The sequence below is a fragment of the Cygnus olor genome, chromosome 2, assembly GCF_009769625.2.
Source record: "Cygnus olor isolate bCygOlo1 chromosome 2, bCygOlo1.pri.v2, whole genome shotgun sequence".
Lineage (NCBI taxonomy): Eukaryota > Metazoa > Chordata > Aves > Anseriformes > Anatidae > Cygnus > Cygnus olor.
In genome coordinates this window covers 96351186-96372782 of record NC_049170.1, presented here as the reverse complement: position 1 = coordinate 96372782, position 21597 = coordinate 96351186, and the positions used below count along the sequence as shown (strand labels likewise).

General features: G+C 39.0%; 1 protein-coding gene and 1 long non-coding RNA gene across 2 annotated transcripts in view; one reads left to right on the top strand and one right to left on the bottom strand.

Annotated features, from left to right (window-relative positions):
* Positions 1 to 21423, top strand: part of AHRR (aryl-hydrocarbon receptor repressor) — a 95336-nt gene extending 73913 nt beyond the window's left edge. Inside the window, exons 5-11 of the mRNA XM_040549381.1 lie at positions 776 to 865; positions 2360 to 2489; positions 3960 to 4093; positions 7122 to 7321; positions 8914 to 9032; positions 10031 to 10172; positions 12769 to 21423. Coding sequence (XP_040405315.1) covers positions 776 to 865; positions 2360 to 2489; positions 3960 to 4093; positions 7122 to 7321; positions 8914 to 9032; positions 10031 to 10172; positions 12769 to 13888 — 1935 coding nt within the window. The 3' untranslated portion in view covers positions 13889 to 21423. The remainder of the gene's footprint in view (positions 1 to 775; positions 866 to 2359; positions 2490 to 3959; positions 4094 to 7121; positions 7322 to 8913; positions 9033 to 10030; positions 10173 to 12768) is intronic.
* Positions 8358 to 13420, bottom strand: LOC121066055. The gene is made up of 3 exons (XR_005817477.1): positions 13349 to 13420; positions 10801 to 10910; positions 8358 to 9163 (listed from the first exon to the last, which is right to left on the bottom strand). It is a non-coding gene; the product is annotated as an uncharacterized LOC121066055 (long non-coding RNA).
* Positions 21424 to 21597: the final 174 nt, after the last annotated feature.

The window sequence follows — 21597 nt, the reverse complement described above, 5'->3', positions numbered from 1 at the left end:
AGAGTGATTTTTTCATATCTACTCTACACAGAAAAGGTGAAAGGGAAAGAATTGTTCACTGCCCCTTCCTATAAGACAGCTAGATGGTGTCAAACAACAGTAGTAAGTAGCAGGCTCAAAGAAACAAAATGAAGTAGTTCTTCACTTTCAAGTTATTCCACCTGAAACTAAGCTGTGCACCTCTGGTGTAACAGCTTGGGGATATCAAAAACTTTCATATGGTTTCAAAATGCAATTGGACAAAGTTGTCAAGGTTTATTAAAATAGTTAGGGCTATGAAGGGGATATTAAAAGGGTTATTAAAAAAGTTATTGAAGACAAGGGAAGCACTTGAGTTGTGGGTGGCGGGAAGGCTCTTCTAGGAAAATAACAGCATATGCTAGTCTTGTTCTTGCACTCTTCCCTGGAGATTCACTACTGGAGACAGGATGCTGGGAATGGCTGGACCTTTGGCACAATCTGGTCTGGCCATGCATTTCAGACAAAACACATGAAGCTGAAAACATTTCTACCAACTAAATCACAGAAATGTTACTCTGAATTAAAAAAAAAAAAGAGAGAAAGAAAGGCTATATTTCTGCTGTATTTATTTGTTCTTTCTCTTTGGAATTTAAAAGGTAATATTCCATAGGTTCATAATCCCAAAGACCATAAACTCATATTTGAAATCTAGAGGAGACCAGACTTGAACATTCTTAAATTTATTGTATTTCATACCCATTTTGCTCTTCACTTTCTGATGACCATTTTAATTACTTTATTTCCCCTTCTTTAGTCACTGAATGGTTTTGCATTGGTGGTGAGTGCAGATGGAATGATATTTTATGCATCATCAACAATTGTGGACTACCTAGGGTTTCATCAGGTAAATATATTAGTAAATATTTAGACTGCTTAATATTACACTGACTTTCTAATGACTTTCTTGCAGTCATTCCTGCTAAATGGCTTTCTAAAATGCAGAACAGCATGTTGTATTGTCCTATTCTTCTACTGCTGATTGGATATGCATTATTACTGAAATTAAGTTATTTTACTATGCCATTTTAGACTATTTATTTATTTATTGTGATATGATGGATGAAGATGAATTCCTTGTATAGTTGCAAGACAGTTTCCTTTTGCAAAGCTTTTTTTAACAGAAACATGATCTACTATAAAAATAAGATGTGTCTAAATGTTTGTTTTCAATTTTAGTATAAGGTGCTGCTATTCTAGACCAGTGTCCCACATAGAGTAAATATATTATAAAGTCACAAAATAACGTAACCATGTAGTTGGAAAGGACCTCTGGAGGTCATATAGTCCAACCTCCTGCTCAGAGCAAGTTGCTCATATATTCATCTAGTTAAGTTTTGAGATTCTACAACTCCTCTGGGAGAGCTGTTCCAGTGTTTTACCACCCTGACTGTATTTTTTCAGTTGTATCAAGTCCCAGTTTCCCAGTTTACAACTTGTGCCTGCTGCTTCTTGTCCTTCCACATTGCTTGTCTGAAAGGAGTCTGGCTTTATCTCTTCTACACCCTCTTATTTGGTAGATATAGACAGCAGTAAGCTCTTCCTGAAGCTTTCTCGTCTTAAGGCTGAACAAACCCCATTCTTCTCTCCTCACCTGATAATGTCATGTGCTCCAGCCCTTAGTACCGCTCTCCTGGACTCACTTTAGTACGTTAATATCTTCCTTTTCCTGGAGAGCCCAAAATTAGAGAGGATTTTGCCTCTGTTGAACTTTCTGAGGTTCCCATCAGTCCTTTTTACAGCTTGTCAAGGTCTCTCTAAATAGCAGTCCAACTCTCTCCAATTGGTATCCTCAGCAAACCTTTTGAGAATGCACTCTACCCCATCATCCATTTGTCAAGAAATTATACAATGCTGGGCCCAGGAGCAGTCCCTGAGGGATGCTACCAGAAACTGTCTGCCAGTTGGACTTTTATGGCTCACATTTGCATTGTGCTAAAAAGAGTTAAGAACAAAAATAATCACTTAGGATATTAAGTCAAAAAGCTGGTTTGAGAAACAGGGACTTTCCTCAATCAGTCTGCGCTCTGAAGGTATCCTATACCAGTCATTATTTTAAGGAAAGTGTAATCCTAAATTCTTTACTTAGAGGGTGGTGAGGCACTGGGACAGGTTGCATAGAGATGCTGTGGATGCCCCATCCCTGGAGGTGTTCAAGGCCAGGTTGGATGGGACTTTGGGCAACCTGGTCTGGTGGGAGGTGTCCCTGCCTATGGCAGGGGGGTTGCAACTGGGTGGTCTTAAGGTCCCTTCCAGCCCAAACCATTCTGTGATTCTGTAATTCTAAAGATTAGAGCCTGCCCTGCTAAGACTACAGATTAAACAGTTATATTTTTTTCAGACCGATGTAATGCACCAAAACATATATGATTACATTCATGTGGATGATCGTCAGGATTTCTGTAGACAACTGCACTGGGCCATGAATCCTCCCCAGATGTTGTCCGGACAGCAAACACAGACAGAAACAGGTAGGATTATATAGTGTTGACTGGAAACGTAGGCATCACTGCAAAATTAGAACAGCCCTCCACCTACAACCATGTTTGTTCTTCAAGTCAGATTCTTCACTGGAAAGCTGCATACTGGTCATTTATAATATTAATGTCCCATAGATAATGTTTCTTCCTGATCTGGGACATTTATAAGGTAGTGTGTGCTATTGAGGCTAGAATATTGATGTTTCCTTTATTTTTCTCTGACTAATGTACTTATGGATATTCTTACCCATGCAGAATGAACAACATCAGTGTTCATCCTACCAATCTTTACTAATCTTTTCTTCACACTGATCAAGACATTAGTATTTTATCTCACTAATGAGGAAAAAAAATGCAAAATTTTTCTGTGCAGTACCACAGTGGTGACATAATTTTCTGCCACTTGTTTTCCCATGTAAAGTTATGTGGATAGGAGTCTTCAGAAGAACATGTAGGTTTAGGAATACATTTTTTCCTCTGAGGCTGTATTTCCCTAGGATGAGAAGTGGACATGTATGCTCAAGGTGTCTCCTACATGAGGATTTCAGCTAAGGCTGAAATCATGACTACAAAAAATACAATGGAGTTGAAATTGTTAACTTTATACAGAATTGATCCCAGCAAAATGTATGCATTTTATGAGCAGAAAAGGAAATAACCTGTTTTCAAGAGTGGTGGTAGGTTGGGGATGGGGGGTGGGGAGAAACTTGCAAGAAGTCCTTCAGCAGCCTTTATGAAGTTTTTAGGAACAGTGTCATGTAACTTTGGTAGAATTCCAAAGTTTGGTAGAATGTTTGCTTTGCAAGAGTCTTACGGACATCACAAGAACTTCGCAGAATGTTATAGAAATTATGCAGAAAACAAATGAAACAATGTGCATGAAGATTTCAAACTATAAAAAGTTACAAACATACAGATTTTTTGTCCTAAGTATATACAGTGAAGAATTTCAATTCCTGAGTTCATACTTCTGTATAAATACTTGTGTGTGTCTTTTGGGAAATAAGTGTTTCAAAAGCTATGCACCTGTAGTCCAAAACTGGCAAATACTTCATTAAAAATTGAAGAGGCAACAGCTGAACATTAGCTAATTAGCCACTGCTCATTCTTTTTCTTGCATTAGCATTTTTCCTGATTTCATTCCTTTTTCTGATTTACTGTCTCCAATCTCTGATCTCAAAAACAGTAGCATCTGTTACCCTACTTTGCATCCTTAAAAAACACAAAAATTCATGAAATACAGAACTCAAAGCTTCTGAAGAAACTCACCTGAATCCCATTGTAGAACCTTTTTTTCTTTTGGCAGAGCGTGTGCAGATCTGTCTATGCATGACACAGTTAAATATTCACTATTCCATAAAACAATATTTAGCAATTTCCATAACAGTTTCTTCAAGTAGGTACAGAACATCATATTCTGTAGTGTGATCTGATATATATTGCCTCCACTGTTGTTTATAGGAGAAGAATATATTCTCAGTAAATTGTTTAAAGCACAAGAGAATGACAGCACGACAACAGATTATTCTTCCTTCTTAACTCGTTGTTTCATCTGTCGAGTTCGCTGCTTGTTGGACAGTACTTCTGGCTTCCTTGTAAGTATAATTTCACTTAGACAACTGCAGTCATGAGTACTAGATTATATTACTTCATAAGAAAAATATTGGAACATTAATAGATTTATTGCAGACAGCCATGGATAGGATACAATTTTCATTTGCTGTACTCAAAGAAGAAATACCTAAAAACATTTATTAATATTTATAAAGAATGATGGAAGAAAAGGAGGCTGTAATATTTCAAGTTGAAAGAATTGATAAACTTTTATGTTTTAAGTTCTTTCGGACAGTATCTGTCTCCATTTGCACTGGCCCTAGAACAAGGGCGGCAAGCCTAAACTTCAACCATTCAACCATTCAACCATTCGACCATTCAACCATTTCAACTCAAACAAAAGCAGGAGGTGTACAGGAGGTGAGTAAGGGACAGGCCCTTTGGGATGTCTGTAGGGACATTTTCAGAGTATGCAGACGTGATAAGGAAGGCCAAGGCCCATTTGGTATTAAGTCTGGCTAGGGATGTCAAGGATGACAAGAATGGCTTCTTCAAATACATCAGTAACAAAAGGAAAACAGGGAAAATGTGAACCCAGTATTGAATGGGGGCAGGGACCCTGGCGACCGAGAATGCAGAGAAGGCAGAGATACTGAATGCCTCCTTTGCTTCAGTCTTCATTGCCAAGTCCAGCCCTCAAGAATCTTGGACCCAGGAGACCAGGGAGAAAGTCTGGAGAAAAGAAGACTTTCTCTTGCTTGAGGAAGATTGGGTTAGAGATCATTCAGGCAAACCTGATATCCACAAGTTCATGTGCCCTGATGGATGCACTGACGAGTGCTGAGGGAGCTGGCAGACATCATCGCTAGGCCACTTTTGATCAGCTTTGAAAGGTCGTGGCAATCAGGAGAGGTGCCTGAGGCTGGAAGAAAGCAAATGTCACCCCAGTGTTCAAAAAGGGAAAGAAGGAGGTTCCCAGGGAACTACAGGCCAGTCAGCCTCACGCCAACCCCTGGAAAGGAGGTGGAACAGCTCCTCCTGGAGGCCATCTCTATGCATGTAGAAGAAGAGAAGTTGACTATCAGGAGGAGTCAACGTGGATCCACCAAAGGTAACTCAAGCTTAACCAACCTGATTGCCTTCTATGATGAGACAACTGGCTGGATAGATGAGGAGAGAGCATTGGATATTGTCTACCTGGGCTTCAGCAAGGCTTTTGACACTGTCAAACATGAGTAATATCCTCATGGGCAAGCTACAAAAGTGCAGGCTGGATGAGTGGATGGTGAGGTGGATTGAGAACGGGCTGAATGGCAGGTCTTAGAGGGTTGTGATCAATGGCACAGAGTCTAGTTGGAGACCTGTAGCTAGTGGTGTCCCTCAGGGGTCAGTACTGGGTCCCCAGTATCATTTAGCTTAGCCATCAGTGACTTGGATGAAGGAATAGAGTACACAAAGTTTGCTGATGATAAAAATCTGGAAGGGGTAGCTGATGCTCCAGAGGGCTGTGCTGCCATTCAGAAGGATCTCAACAGGCTGGAGAGAAGGGCAGAGAGGAAGACCTTGAAATTCTGCAAAGGCAAGTGCAGGGTCCTGCACCTGGAGAGGAATAACCCCATGCAGCAGTAGAAGCTGGGGGCTGACGCACTGGAAAGTAGCTCTGCAGAGAAGGACCTGGGGGTCCTGGTGGACAACAAGTTAACCATGAGCCAGCAGTGTGCCCTTGTGGCCAAGAAGGCCAATGGTAGCCTGGGACTGCTTTGGAAGAACATTGCTGTCAGGCTGGGGAGGTGATCCTCCCCTCTACTCAGCCCTGGTGAGGCCTCACCTAGAGGGCTGTGCTCAGTTCTGGGCTCCCCAATACAAGAGGGACATGGGGCTCCTGGAGCAAGTCCAGTGAAGGGCTACTAAAATGATGAAAGCACTGGAGCATCTCCCTTATGAGGAAAGGCTGAGGGAGCTGGGCCTGTTCAGTCTGGAGAAGGGAAGAGAAGGCTTGGGGGGATCTGATGAATGTCTGTAAGTTTCTGAAGGGAGGGTGTCAGGAGGATGGGGCCAGACTCTTCTATGTGGTGCCCAGTGATGGGACGAGCGTCAATGAGCACAAACTGCAACGCAGGAAGACCCATCTGAACATGAGGAAAAATGTCTTGCTGTAAGGGTGACTGGGCACAGGAACAGGTTCCCAGAGAGACTGTGGAGTCTCCTTCTCTGGCGCTATTCAAAAATCATCTGGACACAGTCCTGGGGGACCCTGATTGATGAGCAGGGAGGTAGGACTAGATGATCTCCAGAGGTCCCTTCCAATCTCAACCATTCTGTGATTCTGTGTAATTAGCATTGATACACAAAGCATTCACTTTAAGGAACAAGAGTAGTAATTATCGCTTTTTCACTTCTGTAAAGGGTTCTATAATAATAATAATAATAATAATAATAATAATAACAATAACAACAATAATAATAATAAAGAGAAAGTCTTTTAAATGCTCCTTAAAATTCTTACTAGGGGTGGCTCCTTTCTAGAAATGGCTTCCCCATTTACTTAGTAAAGACCAATCTTTTTTCTTCTTATGGCAAAGACAGATGTGCAAAGAAAATGAGAGGAATAGCAAGAGATAGAAAAATGCAATCTCTGTCTCAGATGCTCATTTGCAGGAAGATTATGGGTCTGAACAGAGCCTGGAAAAAATATAGTTCCAGCTTCAGTGTGAGGCATGCAGGAAATAGCTGTTTGCACCATCATAAGCTGCCAGTCTTGGCAAACAGAACATAATGCAGAACTTCTGCTTTAAGCACACTGGAAACAAAACAAAACAAAAAAAAAAAAAAAACACAACAGCTTCAAATGTCTCATTTTACTGTTGATGGTACTGTCACTCACCATGCCTCTGAAATTGTGTGATTTAAACTGTATGAAGATAATAAAATTTCTGTTTTTTTCTTCCTGTTTCAAAACTGGGTTTGGTGTTACTTAAACAACAGGGGGCATAGCATATATTAGCATTTTAAATGTTGTACATGGAATGCCTAAGATAACTATTTTTTTAAATTTTTATTTTATAACAGACAATGCAGTTTCAAGGCAAACTAAAGTTTCTTTTTGGACAAAGGAAGAAGTCCTCATCAGGAACAGTATTACCACCTCAGCTGTCCTTATTCTGCATAGTGGTACCACTTCTTCTCCCTTCTATGACAGAGATGAAGATGAAAAGTCTGCTTGTGAAAGCAAAACACAAAGCTGATGATGCAGCAGCAGTGAATACAAAGTATTTTCAAATTAATCTTTTATCATGTAGTAAAGTATGCTATGGGCTTTATGTTCATTGAGCAAGTAAAAAATAAAAATGATGCTAAATAACTCTTCATTTTAAAACCCTTTCTTAGAAAGTAAATAATTTATCTGGATTCTCCTTCCTAATCTTCAGAAGTTATAAAAGAAAAAATTCATTCTACTAGTTGCAGAAGTAGAAAAGCAAGCATATTTGTATCAAGAATTCTCAAATTTCAGTATCTTCCAGTAGCACAATTATTTGGACTTGGCCATTTTGGTAACCAACAAAGGAAAAAGAAAATGTTAGAAAACTGAATGTGTGCTTGTAGGAGGGTTCAAATAGAGTCAAATGAGATGTATTTGGTTTATGTATTTATCTTATAACAGAAGGCTTATGAATACATAAGTCTACAATTGCACTAAATGGCCTAGGGCTGATCACATGGTAGCTATCAAAGAAGATCAGGACAGATTGTGTTCAGACTCATTTCCTGCCTAACACTTATTTTCGTTAGTCTTCTCTGATTGAATTTTAGTTGATGTTTGGGGCTAGGATTATGTTTTCCTTTATTTGGTTAAATATGACCTTATAACAATGAGGTCCATCACTGTGAAGTAAAACGCTCATCAGTGTGACTCAGAGTATCATAATTTGGCTTTTAGTTAGAATATGCTTATGTATGTGTGGATTTACTATCCAGATGTGTAATGTGGTTCTAGCACGTACATCCTTTTGACGAGAATTAAATTACTGGAAAGCCAATATAACGGAATGTGTAGGCTTTGGATCACAGTTTTAAAGTCATTTCCATTTGCTGGGTTTTCAGCAGTCCAGGTGAAATTAATTGAAGACCAAAATTCAGCTCCTAGGAGAGAGGCACTTGAATTTTACTAACTGACTGGGCAGCAGCCAAGGATTTGACAGGAATTAAGTGTGCTTCATGTATTTACTATTTCATTTTATCTATATTATGATTTAATTTATGTAAAAAAATGGAAACTTCGGGGTTTCATTTGGTTTGGTCCTTAAACATGATGGCCAAGGATGGTGAGCAAATTTATATAGACAGTTATAGTCTCATCGTCTTAATGAAGGGAAAAATTTGGAAAGAAGTGTTACAGGATTTGTAGCCTTTACAAACCCTGATATGCATTTTGAAGTAAAGATTGGAAGAAATCCATTAAAATCATATGATGATTATTGGAAATTGAAGTCATGGTAACTCTTAAGTGCATTGCTAGTGAGTGAGATGCAAGTACCTTGAATGACAGGCAGAGCAAAATGTACAAAGCATTTTTCTCAATTCAAGCTGACATTTATTATTCCAGATACAGTAAATTGTGAGCAGAATATTACTAAACATAACTATTCCTTTTAATTGAATGCAGAATTCCAGTCATATTCCAGTTTGAGCAACCATATGATGCAGGAGACATAGATAATTATTTTGCATTGCTTATTATATGTTTAAACCATCGGTCTTTGCGAATGGTCAACAGCTTGATGATCACATCTTTCATAGTTTGTGATTTTGCTTTTTTGTCATTCACTGATGAGGAATTTTCCACATTTTTTGTTCCCTACAGCTCCAGTTCCAAAGGTAATTCAGGTCTGTGTGAAGCAGCAGAATTATACGGAAGAAATAGTCATCATGAAGGTGCATCTTTCAATAATGTTTTACAGATTGCTGAAAACCAACTCAAAGGTATGTCTGTTAAGTAATTCTGGATTATATACAGTTTGTGGAGAAAGAGCCTTGCTTTTTCTTTTCATCTGTTAGGTTTTCCAGGTTTTGGTCCCAGTACTCTTTTTTTTTTTTTCTCTCGCATACCCCTTCTGTAAAAAAAATGAATAATTAGCCACCTCAAAAGTCAGTATCAAATTAGTCTGCTATTTCATTGGGCATAAATACTATGATACTGTGATGCCAATATTACACATATATTAACAATAAGAATAGTAAATAAGAATATTCAAAGTCCACTTTACTAAAAATAGCAGCATTGAAATTAACAGTATTACAGGACAATTTTAATAATGATTGTGTCTATCCTTATTTGAGGAAAACTGAAAAATGTATTACAAATGCTACTTCCCTCAAAGATCAGAAAACAGAAGGAAAATTAAAATACATTGTCTATAAAATTCACAATTTGCTTGCGGCTTTGACTCATACTTTTCCAGTGTTTGAATGTGACAATTCCATGAGAGTCTATGCTGTGTTTTGGATTTTTGCAATGGATAGAATTCTGATGGTGAGTCTTCTCCAAGGGGCAGATTCTTCTTGAGCAGAGTTGTACTCAGCCTTTGTACCTGCTGGAAAACTTTAACTTCTTTAAAACCATTCCTCTGTCTTAGCCCCATTTTTCGTTAAGATTTTCTTATTGCTATAGTAATACTGCTGAGAGGGAAAAATGACAACGAAGTAAAAGTACTGAAAAATCTTTGGTTGCAGTTTATGAGCTTCTAATTGCCACATTCAGTTTTTCAAATTTCATCCTTTGTGTAGTTTGCCTAGTTCTGTGACATATTTTAGCATGTATTCTCCTCTACTGATGATTCCAGGGAAGCAAACAAACTTGTGAGCATTCATCAGTTAAAAAATAATAAAATAAAATAAAATAAAATAAAATAATAAAAAAGGGGTAAGAAAAATATTAAATACTGATTGTGCTAAAATATACTTTCTTTTAAATTGTATAGCAAAGAATAATGGAGAAAATGGCATTTCTCTAGTCAAAGTACAAACAAATGAAGATCACTGGGTCTGGGTTCAAGCTAACACTCAACTTCTGTATCGAAGTGGTTGTTCAGAATATGTCCTTGCCCAGCAGCAAATGTTAAAGTAAGTATATTTTCCATTACTAAAAACAAAACAAAACAAAACAAAAACATATTTTAGAAAAATGAATGTATTCTTATATGTGAGATTTAAAAGCAAAACAAAACAAAACAAAACACTGTAGTGTCCTAAGAGAAGAGATGTATGAGAAAGACTTTTTAAAGTTTTTTTAAGTTTACTTAACAAATGAAAATCTATTTTTGTCTTGTATCATATGAAATGGCTGTTATAATACTAAATATGTTTTAATTTTTCAGTATTTGTTCCTTCTGAAATTGAGTATACATACATCTTAAAACAGAATACTTCAAAAGGAAACTGTTTTAATATTATTATGCCTTGGCTTTCTTGCACAAAAATGTATTTTGGGGGTTTATTTTACTTTGCAACTGTATATCTTTGTTGATTTAGTGTCCAGACTTTTCCTAACATCTGATAATGTTAAGCTTTTTTTTTTTTTTTTTTCCTTTGTGCATGACAGTTGAGTTCGTGTTTTTAGTTGTGGATGTTCAACATAATCTAAACAGGGATGCTCATATTCATTGTATGTTTGTAGATAGATACACGTAGCTGGCTGTAGGCTCAGCCTTGGAATGGAAGCTATATGCACAGATATGCATTCAAAGAGGACTTTTCCACTGGGTTTTCCCCTTTTCTCCCACAAAGGCTTTTCCTCCTTCCCCCATGGGACCGTCTCTTCCAGTTCCTGTGGGCTTCGTTGAGGTATCTCTTTAAGCCAGTCTGAGGGAAGAGATAAGAAAGTGGGTTGAATGAGCAGGGGCCAGGAGATTTACATAGCCACCGTCTGGCCTTGTGGTCACATCTGTCCGCTATCTCTGTTCTTTTCCTTTCGGATGCCTTGCAGGTGGAAGAAATTTTAAAAAGTCTTTGGACTCCTACAGTAGATATCCCTTGCAGGCAGCATACCTCCCAGGATCTAGGTGAATAGTAGAGGACCTCCCATCTGAAGGTGGTGGAACTCTACCTTTACTGGGATGGGATAAATACTATCTTGCCATAGAAGGGAATGAACTTCTATTAAGGAGCAGATTAAAAGTGCCTGTTTCTTGTATTCAGGTCTCTACTTCTAAATTGTTTTCTGTGTAACTAAGCAAGCTCTTTGATGTTGATTTGGTTACATGTTACATTTCGTGGTTAAAAACCTTCATTTTTGCTTAGTAGTTCCTACGGGTTGAAGAGTTACAAGAGCTGGCCTTGCAGATGATACTCAGTTCTGTCCTCTTGCTCATCTGCAGTAGATGCTGCCTGTTCTTTTCATCCTTACTACTACTTTTTGTTAAATTGCATGCTGTCTTCCTGGAAACATACATTCTTTTGAGAAGTTTCTCAAATCCACTGCAAAATTCTTGATTTTGTGATCTAAGCTTTTGTTACTAAGTGCATATTGTCCAATCTATTTTCCCAATTAGACTATTTTCTGAGAATTATTTTCTGCAGCAAACTGGCATCCTACCATTTGCGTCTCAGGGCTCTCAATAATAATATTTAGCAGAGGGCTGAAAATACTTTAAAAGAAAAAGAAAGAAAATACTCTCTGTTCTCAGTGTATGTTTATCACAGTGGGACATTCTCTCTTTATAATAACATGGACTCCCTCTACTGGAAATAGCTATACTTGCACATTGAGTCCATACCCAAGGAAAAAGTTTTTATAGCAAGAAAAAAGCCTTCTGAAAAGGAATCCTTTTTTTTTTAGGCTCAGCTCCTTACTGCGATGTCCCGTCCTTGTTCTGACAAGGAGGGTGCAGATTCATAGCATGGACTCCGCATGTTTGGGAATTAGCACATTTGTGAATTCCAGGCAAATTCTCAACCCTGGAGTTCAGAGAAGTATTATATCTAGTACAGAAATACTAGGACAGGACTCTCCAATAATGTTGAGTATTTCAGCTGTAGGTCACTGAAAATGAATTCACTGGTTGTCTTAGAAAATGAAAGGCAATATGAATTAAGTTAGACATGTAAAACAAACCTATGCCAAATATAAACATCTGTGACTATTCTGGACACTTACTTGGGCATTTCATTTCATCTAATGACAATTATTCATTCTCAAATATAGGACCCCCATGGTTCCTGCTCAAATTGCTTTGATCAGAAAGTTCTTATCTGTTCTAATAATTCCTTGCTAACAAAATACATCTAATCTAACATGCTATTAGCACTCTATCTCTAAACTTATTTTTTTTTCCACAAGAAAAATTGTTTACATATATTTTAACAGAATAATGACAGTGTAAGGTAGTTACCATATACCGTACATAATGTTCCACAGTATTCAAGGTCTTTGTGAACTGTGTGCCTGAGTAGATATGTGTCATAATTTAAACAGTGCCACAGAAAGGTAGTTGTGCACGCAGTGATGCCCAGATGCATGTAAGCACTTTTTTCTATCTTGAACAAATGCAAAGTTTATATGGACAAGAGTATGAGATATTAAATTAAAGACATTTAAGATTAAATTAAATTAAAGACAAAATATTGCTCATAAAACATGTAAAACCACTCCATTTGTATTGCAGAAAAGATTCATTTAGAAAACTCTGATTGACTTTTTTTTTCCTACTGTTATTGAAAGGGAAGAAGATGAACAACTGAAGATACCAAGCAGTTTTGCCAGTTTGAAAGGAAACCTAGACGGATTTTCCTACAACAGTGCCATTGAAACCCTGGGCCAGTTAAAGCATTTTAACTGGACAGCAGTAAAAAATGAACAAGACAATATAAAAGTGAAGTTTGAGCCTCATACAAATGGTGAGTGTTTCATGCAAGAGGAATCTCTCAGCTCTAATGTATCAGTTTTAGGCGTTCAAAACAACTGCACCACAAACAATAGCTGGACTTTAAGAAACTCAAGCTCTTGTTCTATGAACCAGCGAATGAATGCGTGTTCAAACAGAAGAGCTGGATCATTCTACAATAGAGACCAAAGTTTCTTAAATTTAGCATCAACTTGTCCTTCCCACTGGGGGAGTGCAGAAAATTGTCAGTCTTACTCAGGCTTACAACAGCGCGCTGTGGAGAGCTACGCTACAGACCATCTGAAACTGCAGAGATCGTTAATATCCTCAGAGTCTCTCTATGATGCAGCATTTCCCTTGGATATGCCTATCAAAACAGAATACGATTCTGATTCTGAAAACATCGCTGATAACTACCTGACGTCACAAAACCGAGCCTGGATGGATGACAACAACGCAGTGAGGAAGCAGTTGTTCAGCTATCCCAACAGGGTGCACCTTAAAACAGAACCGGACCTCTGTCAGCAAGCTTCACCTTGCCAGAAGCCTAGGCACTGCCTTTACACGCCGCATAACTGGCAATGCATCGTAGCAAATCATCCCAGCAATCTCAATCTGAACAGATCTTGCAAGGGTTTGCGTAACAGAGAGGTGGCCCCGTTTTGCCCCCAGAACTCCTCCACCTGCTTGGAAAGCCTGCCTGACCTGCCGCACTCTGAGTGCTACGGCCAGTTCTACAGCCCCGGTCCAGGGGAGGAGAAAGAGCAGAGTGATGAGGTTTTTAAAATGCCATGTGAATACAAAAACCCCTGCTTGGTTCAAGCAATCAAGCGTGAGCCCCTGGATTCCCCACCATTGTCCAGCAATGGACAGAACAGAGCACATGTGAGCTTCCCTGAAAACACATTAGCAGGTCCTGTGCCTCATAAAACCACTGAATGTACATTCTTACAATAGATTTTATAGCATTGGGAATATTTATAATGTTACAGGCAAGAAGAAATTGTAGGTTCTCTTCCAGTTGGGTTAAATGAGTTACCAAAATTTAAAGCCAGTGGAAAGATTTTAAGTGTGTGTGCGCGCGTGTGTGCTTCTGTGTGTGGAAAAAAAAACTGACACAGATGCATACCCCCCTCACACCTTTACACACAGCCATTCTCTTAGTGATCCTTGGAAAGAAAGAAAGATAAAACCTCAGATACAGAAAAATAATCAGTTATTATTGCACAGGTGTACTTGCTAATTTGTCTTCATCGTCTTTCCTTTCTTGTTTGCAGTTCTGTAACAAGGTCTAGCTATTTCTGTTTCTTGCCTTTGTTCCTTTTTTTTTTTTTTCCTCTCAAGCTGAAGTGATGCCTTTGTGGTAAGACAAAATGTTTATGGCCTTCAGTGTGGCCAAAAGTTTACCTTTGAGTTTTCTTGGTTTTATTTTTAGCCACTCTAATAAGAAGCATTAGCTATTCCTTTATCTCAACATTAAATTAATGACAACAGGCAAGGGCTTCCCAAACCCGACTTCTTAACTTAAAAGGATAGCATTAATTTAGAGAAAACAGCATTCGTAAAATGCATTAGAAGTTATTTCACTTCAAACTGAGGTTTTTCCCATGTTTCCTTGACAAGACTGTTTTAGTACGCATATTTTTCTATTTTAAAGCCTTCAGGCTTTCATGTTGCTGTTTGAAAGACTGAACAATGGGATGTTATCCACTTCCATAAATGAGCTACAAAGGGCTTTTAAATGTACGTGAGAAGAAAGTATTTCTCCAATTATTTTCCTTGCTCTCACTTGTAGCATTAACAAAAGAAATGCACTTTTAACTTTGATGGTATCTCTTGGACTGATAACAGCTTGTTAGTCATCATCACCTGACATCAAAAATCAAATCCCATGATAAGATTAGAAATGTTATTTTCAAAAGCAACCTCATTTCATCCCCAAAAGAAAATCTTAATCTCACTGAGAGACAACTGGATTTATGCACCAAAGTGCTTTTGAAAACAGATCCATATGCTTTCCTTTGAACCCAGACAGTCATTTATTTCCACTTTAAAAACAAATCTACAACTCTGTTTTGGTTATTGTTGTTGTTGTAGTTTGACTCCTGCACTAATTTTTGTTTTAAAATTGCACTATTTCAACTTTATATCGCCTTCAATTATATAAAAAAACATCATTATAAAAAAGCTTAGGTGTATATGTGCTTTTTGAAAGAAGCCCTATAACGAATGTTTTCTTTTTCAAAATGTTATAAATAATTATATTGTCTTTTTCCCTGCTAGCCACTAAGGGGATGGCTTTACATGCCAGTGAAGTGGCATAAATTTCTCCCTAATGCTATATGTATATGGGATAAGTGTAGTTTTCAGGTAAGGGGATGGTTCTGCACAGGGAGTGGCACCTGGGAGTCTGCTCTTCTCCAAGTCTGATAGAAGTCGCTGCCTGAACGCTAGAGTTGGCAGCAGTAAATAACACGCATTCTCTGCATTTCAATTATGTGCTTATGAACAATGGGTTGATCTGAGATGCTGCACTTTACACAGAAATGTTGGAGACACTTACTAAACTTTTGATGACTGTCCTGCATATGGCAGTATTCACTGCAGAAAGGGAAGAGTGGACGATAAAGAGGGGCAAAAATGTCCTGCTGCAGCTCAAGTTAAATCTGCCGTAACCCAGCTGACCATACTCAAGCCAGGAGAAATCTCTATTTTTGTGTCTGAGGTACATCAGCTCCCTGTTGGCTATGTGCTGCCTCTTACTTGAGACTGTCTTGATATCCTTGCCTTAGTATTTTCACCGGTGGGTACAATGCAACATCAGACCCCTTTCGGAGATGAGGCTGTAAGGGTGGAATTTACACCGCGATCCCGTGAATCATCATTCTCTTCACATAAGGGGAAGCCCAATCACACAAATCGTTCTGGGTACTCAAGTCAAGTGAGACTGTGATAAATCAGCAGAGGTGCACAGTGTCTGCCTTGTTGAGTCGTTATCTACAAAAACAAGAGCAGAAGTGGGGTGGTGCGGAGATAAGGCAGTGTGGGACTAGCAGAGGACATGCCAGAATGACTGCCAAAAAGCTGTTCATTTAACCCCGCTCTTGGACTCACCGTGACACCACTCTGAGTGAAGGTACCTGGGCATGGTTTAGCACTACCTTGCGCCTTCTCTCTTCATTTGGATCGATGCAACATGACTGTAAAACACTACTAGCCTCATCTGGAAGTGCTGATGCCATTTTGCACAGATAGAAATGGTCGCACCGGCTGCAACTTTGTAGAGGACTTTGCCTCTGAATGCCTTGTATGTGCTTAGAGGTGTTTCCTAAGTAGTTATTTGTGCATAACTACAAAGGGAGAACTATTCCAGCCCGATTTCTCTCCAGTGCGGGAGTAGCTTATGCTAACAACATAAGTTCTCTTAAAGATTTTTCTGTTACAGAAAAATGGATATTTTGTTGACGTAATTTCATCTACTGTCAGGCTCTTCTGGTCTATTTTGGCTGGGATTACTTTTCTCAGGCTCCCAACAAATCCAGTCACATTTTACGCATTTTAATTCATATTCTAAAGGTAGATGAAGGTTCTGCGTGTAAGAGAAGTTAATCTGATACATGAGGTGTAATGGCCTTCTTCTAGGAGGATGAATTAATGTGTCACTTAAAAGGAGATGCCACCTCCTAACTGCTCCCTGTGCAATTGTGGTCAGGTTTCCTTCCTTACCCTTCCATAAAGTCTGAATCCATGAAAAATACTAGGTGACTTACACTTATGCCATGCATCACGTTTGAATTTTTCTCACTTGCGTTGTGGCTGACTTGCTACTCCCAGTCTCGCATGAAAGACCGAGAAGTAGGGTTCAAGGTGTTTTCATCCAGTGGCATTCAGCTTTTATCCTCAATGAGTGGTACTTGTATCCCCAAGCACAGCCCTAGGGTCTGTTTTAGGTGCCTCCCAATGCATTTATTGTGACATCGACAAGATTCTTCTTGTAGAACAAATGCCCTTACAAATGCTTGCTTGACAGAAACTTGGAGCTTTCAGGCCAAAAGAAATGCCTTTCTTTTCCCCGTGTGTGCCTGATGCTTTCTAGCACCTGACTGATGATAGCATTCTGACTTCAGCTGTACAATCTCCAGAGCTTGCGATAGAACAAACTCCTTAATTCTGGTATTTTATTTTTTTTTAAGCTCTGAGAATGTGTCTGCCTCGGAGATGTTACTCAGCCCACAGACAGCAGAGATTATTATCAGTGCTAAAGCTGCTGCTGAAGGTCTTGTCTTTACTGAGAACTTGGCCTCATTTTCGCTCTCAGCAGACAGCTGCAGTGCTGCCCAGTGCTGGTCCAATTAAAGCACACCACTTGAAGCCACTGTCTTTACCTGAAAACCAACCTAATTTGAGCGAGGGGTAAGCTTGTGAGGTAAATGGGAGCGGATTTTCCTGCTTCTTCTGATGCTGTTAACACCAGTGGCTGAAACTGGGGCAGACTTCCACTGTAGAAAACACTATCGATAATTTATATTCACTTTAGATTGGGATGCCCAAATAGATCTTTTTTGAGAATCTGAAGAGAATCTGAACTCTTTGTAGGACTGACGGACTTTCCACGACTTGACTGTAATATAGTAATGTTTTAATTGCCCTTCAATAGAACATAGTGATGGATTCTTAAAATCCTTTGAACTGAATCTCATCTGGATGGCATAGGGAGGTCTGACATTTGTGTGTCTGCCAGTTCAGAAGGACTTTTGCTGATGATCCTCAGTAGAGTATTAAGATTGACAGGGCATGTGCAATTCTCCTGGAAATTCCTAATGCTTAAAATACTTCAGTGGAAGGCATCAAGCCTGAGGCAAGGAATAGTCTGTGGGATAAAATCGGCTTCTGCTGCCTGGAAGCCTTGTTTAACTCCTGTTGAAGCCATATGGGAACTTACGTAGGATAACTTGACCCAGGGTAGTTATTTCACAAAAGCCATTAATTTGTCTTAACAAATTATGATATTTTAATTAAAATTGTAAAAAGATATCATTTCTCCTGCCTATGAATAAATAAGTTGCTCGGGTAGTCAAAAAACCCACCTAATTCATTTTCTTTCATTGCGGTGTCATCTAACTAAGAAACCCAAACTCAGTATGATGGAGGTATATAGAGCCTTTGCTCTTTATTTCTTTTCATTCTGTTCTCTCACTAGAAAAGAAGTTTCTTCCCCTGGAGCTTCTTCCTCTCCTATGCCTTGCAAAATCCTCTGTGAAATCACTTGTCATGATTGAAGCAGACTTCTGTAACATGCACAGTGAGAAAAGGAGTTCTGCAGGTGGCCACGCTCAGGCTGCAGTCACAAGGCTTTTATTTAGCTGAACAAAACTTATGGAAGAGATACCAGTAGTTTATGGCCACAGACCCTACCATCCTGACAAGTAGACCTTTGAACACGCATGGCACATATTCTTGCCATTATAAACACAAATTCTCCTGTAATGCGATTATAAATTTTTCCCCTTTTCACATTTTTTTCCCATAACTGTGTTTTCTACATTGAGTGACCACATTTTCTCAAAACTGATATTCTTGGTTTTTAGATTTATATTGGCTTTGCTCATATAAAACTGTTCTCAGATACCCTGAAATCTGAAGCAAGTCAAATACGACCAGCAATTTTTTGGTTATGTTGAATGTGCGTTGATAAAACTTTATCACATTACAGGTTTTATCAAATTAAAAACTGTCCAAACATAAATTGAAATAGAGTCCAGTTTCTTTAATTTGAATTTGAATTTAGTTATAAATTCAAATGTAGTTTGAAGTGTGTATTTCAGTTAACAGCACTGAACAAAATCATCAGTGACATGCTGAAAAATATAGTAAAAAGACAAAAAGTACTTTTTTTTTTTTTCTTTAACCACATGCATATTTAAACACTTGCCTTAAGCAAAGACTTTCTTTGGGAGAGTGTTTGGGTGGAGAGTAAAACAATATTGTTAAGACAAATTTTGGGGAGAAAAAAATCACACTGAGTGATGTCATACTGTCAAGGTGTTCTGTGACTACAGCATTAACTCTCTACTCACTATCAATAATTCTGTACTCCAAAATCATGTTCTTATTTTTTCTGTAGAACTGAATTTGTTACTCTTCAGCCTGAAAATAATTTCTTGAAAACAGGGGTTGAGGTAATTCAGTGCTAGCATGTGTGTCTCTTGGTCAGACTGAAAACAGCATTCTAGGAGGCATGAAGCCCTCTCTACTCTTTGAAACTGTGATAAATTTAGAGTCTGCATTAATGCTGTTGCAGGTGGTCGTTGCAGCTCAGTCACCCACCAGGTGCTCTGACTGTGCAGCCTGAAGTTTCATGGGATTTTTTGTTGTGGCAGGGCTCCAGTGACAGCTCTACAACAATCAAAACTTCTACTTTCACACTTGTATTGTTAGGATTACAGTATTCCAATGACTAAGTGTGAGGAAAATATAAAAAGAAAAAAAGAAAAAAACACACAAACAAACAAAAAAACTTTGCATAAGGCAATGTAAAGAGCATCAGCTGCTTTGCTAATCCTGGTAATTCCATTTAATTAATTAAAAAGCTGTGTCTCAAAAATCAGGCAAAGTTCTGGTCTAGAAATCTCCATTTTGCACAGGAGCACGTCACAGGAATTACACCACCATTCTGCCTCTTTGTAGGGCACACCTTGGTCTTGCCTTTCCTTATCCCATCACTCTCCCTTCTGAACCAAATTTCTTCCTTTTTATTTTTAACTTTTGCACCGCGTCCTTCCTTTGTTCATTTAAAATCTGAGATAAGAAGAGGCAAGCAGTAACATTGTGTTTTGTTTTGACTTTTGTCTTTCTAAGAAATAATTTCAAAAAGGTGCAAGTTATCTCAGTTCTCAGCAACATATCAAGTCTACTTGCTACTCTCCTCGTAGTTTGGATGATTCTTCCTCTACGTGGCCAACAGCCTCCCCTCTTCTGAAAGGGCTCTTCCTCACACTCCTTCACCTCTTCCCAGGTTCTTAATGAAGCCAAAGAACACTTTCATCCTTAAAGGTAGCTGTGCCTATCAAAAAGCTTCTCCTTTTTCTTCCTCTAGCTTTTCTACCTTTGTGACTTTATAGGATGGTACTTTGCAGCCTCCACCCGTTCTGCTTTCTGCCTCCATAGCTTTATTTTTACTCAGGCATACTTTAAAAGTTTTGCCAAAAGAACAATGTTATGCAGAAGTGCAACGCCCTGTTTCTTCCCCTGCTCCCTTTGAATAAGACAAAGGTACGGGCAGAAGTCTTAGTGTAATTACATCTCATAAAACAGAAAAAAATCCCTTTGCTGGGGAATCGTACTCTATTCAGGCGGCTCTATTGCCAAGAAGCTGTGAGCTACCACCAGCAGTTTAAGTCTGTAAGTATATATTGCCAATTCCTTTTGTGTTCAGACCTGGTCTCTTTTCAAAGATGAAGGAGCCTGCTTTCTCCTTTTTTTGCTCCTCTCATTTTTTTATTTTTTTATTTTTCCTATGTGCATTTATTCTTTCACTGTGCAGTTGCACTTTTAATATGTAATTTTTTAAAAGAAGAGTATGGAAGCATTGTTGAAAATGTACAGTGCAGCGTTTCCAATGAGTCCCTTTTAGGTTCTGAGGTCAGAACTGCAATGAATTATCAAGGGATTTAATGTGAGTTTGTATCAAGGCTTCTGACTGTTACAGAAATGCCCATGAAAATCATCAGTACAAATAATGCGATTTGTCTCAAAAAAAGGGGCACAACCTGGTATCAAAACCTGCTATTAAGAATGCCGTTCTTGGCTCCTCCTAAACCAGAACAGTGGAGGACAAGATTAAATAAAAAGTGCACGGAGACCTGCCAGCATTTTTGGCCTAACTGCTTTAGTTTTTTACCTGAAAAATGGGTATTGCTCGATCCCAAAGATTAAGGGAACAACGTACCTGCACGAGCACGGCACAAAATCCTACCGATTCGTGCATGTAACGTGTGTGGTTTGCCCACAACTCGGGCAGGCTCGCTCCTTAGTTTTAAGGCTGGCAAAAATTTCGGCACACAACATCTAACCGCTCGCTTCGGGGAAGCAAATTGGACGGCTCCTGAGGAATCATAGCCAGGAAGGGAAACACTTGATAACCTGTAGTGGGACCCGTATCAACCATGCTGCTTTGTATACAGTTACCATAGACTCCGAGACCTATCTGTAGCGGGCTAAGTAAAAGCAGGCAGTAAAAACGTGGATTTTATATTTTGGAATTTTGTTAAAACAGGTGCACTTTTCTGTGTTTTTTTTTTTTTTTTTTTTTTTTTTTTTTTTGGGGTGGGGGTGTTCTTTTTTATTTGTTTGTTTTGTACTGTTTTCTCAGTCTGCTTTTAGAGAGACCTTTCCCGTGTATTTCTTAAATTATATTTTACATTTATTACCAGCCGGACGCGTAAAGTTAAAACAGTTGGAAATAAATAAAGAAATAACTGAAAATTTGCATTTAAAGCGAAGCCCTGACGAGTGTTTGTGCCCCTTCACCCCCCTCACGGGTCAGGCGGGGGGGGGCTGAGGGGAACGGTTTGGGGGGGGGGGGGGGGGGGGGGGGGGGGGCAAAGGGGCCGCCCGCGCAGCCGCCCTGCGCTCTGATTGGCTGAGGCGGGCGGCTCGGCCGTTAA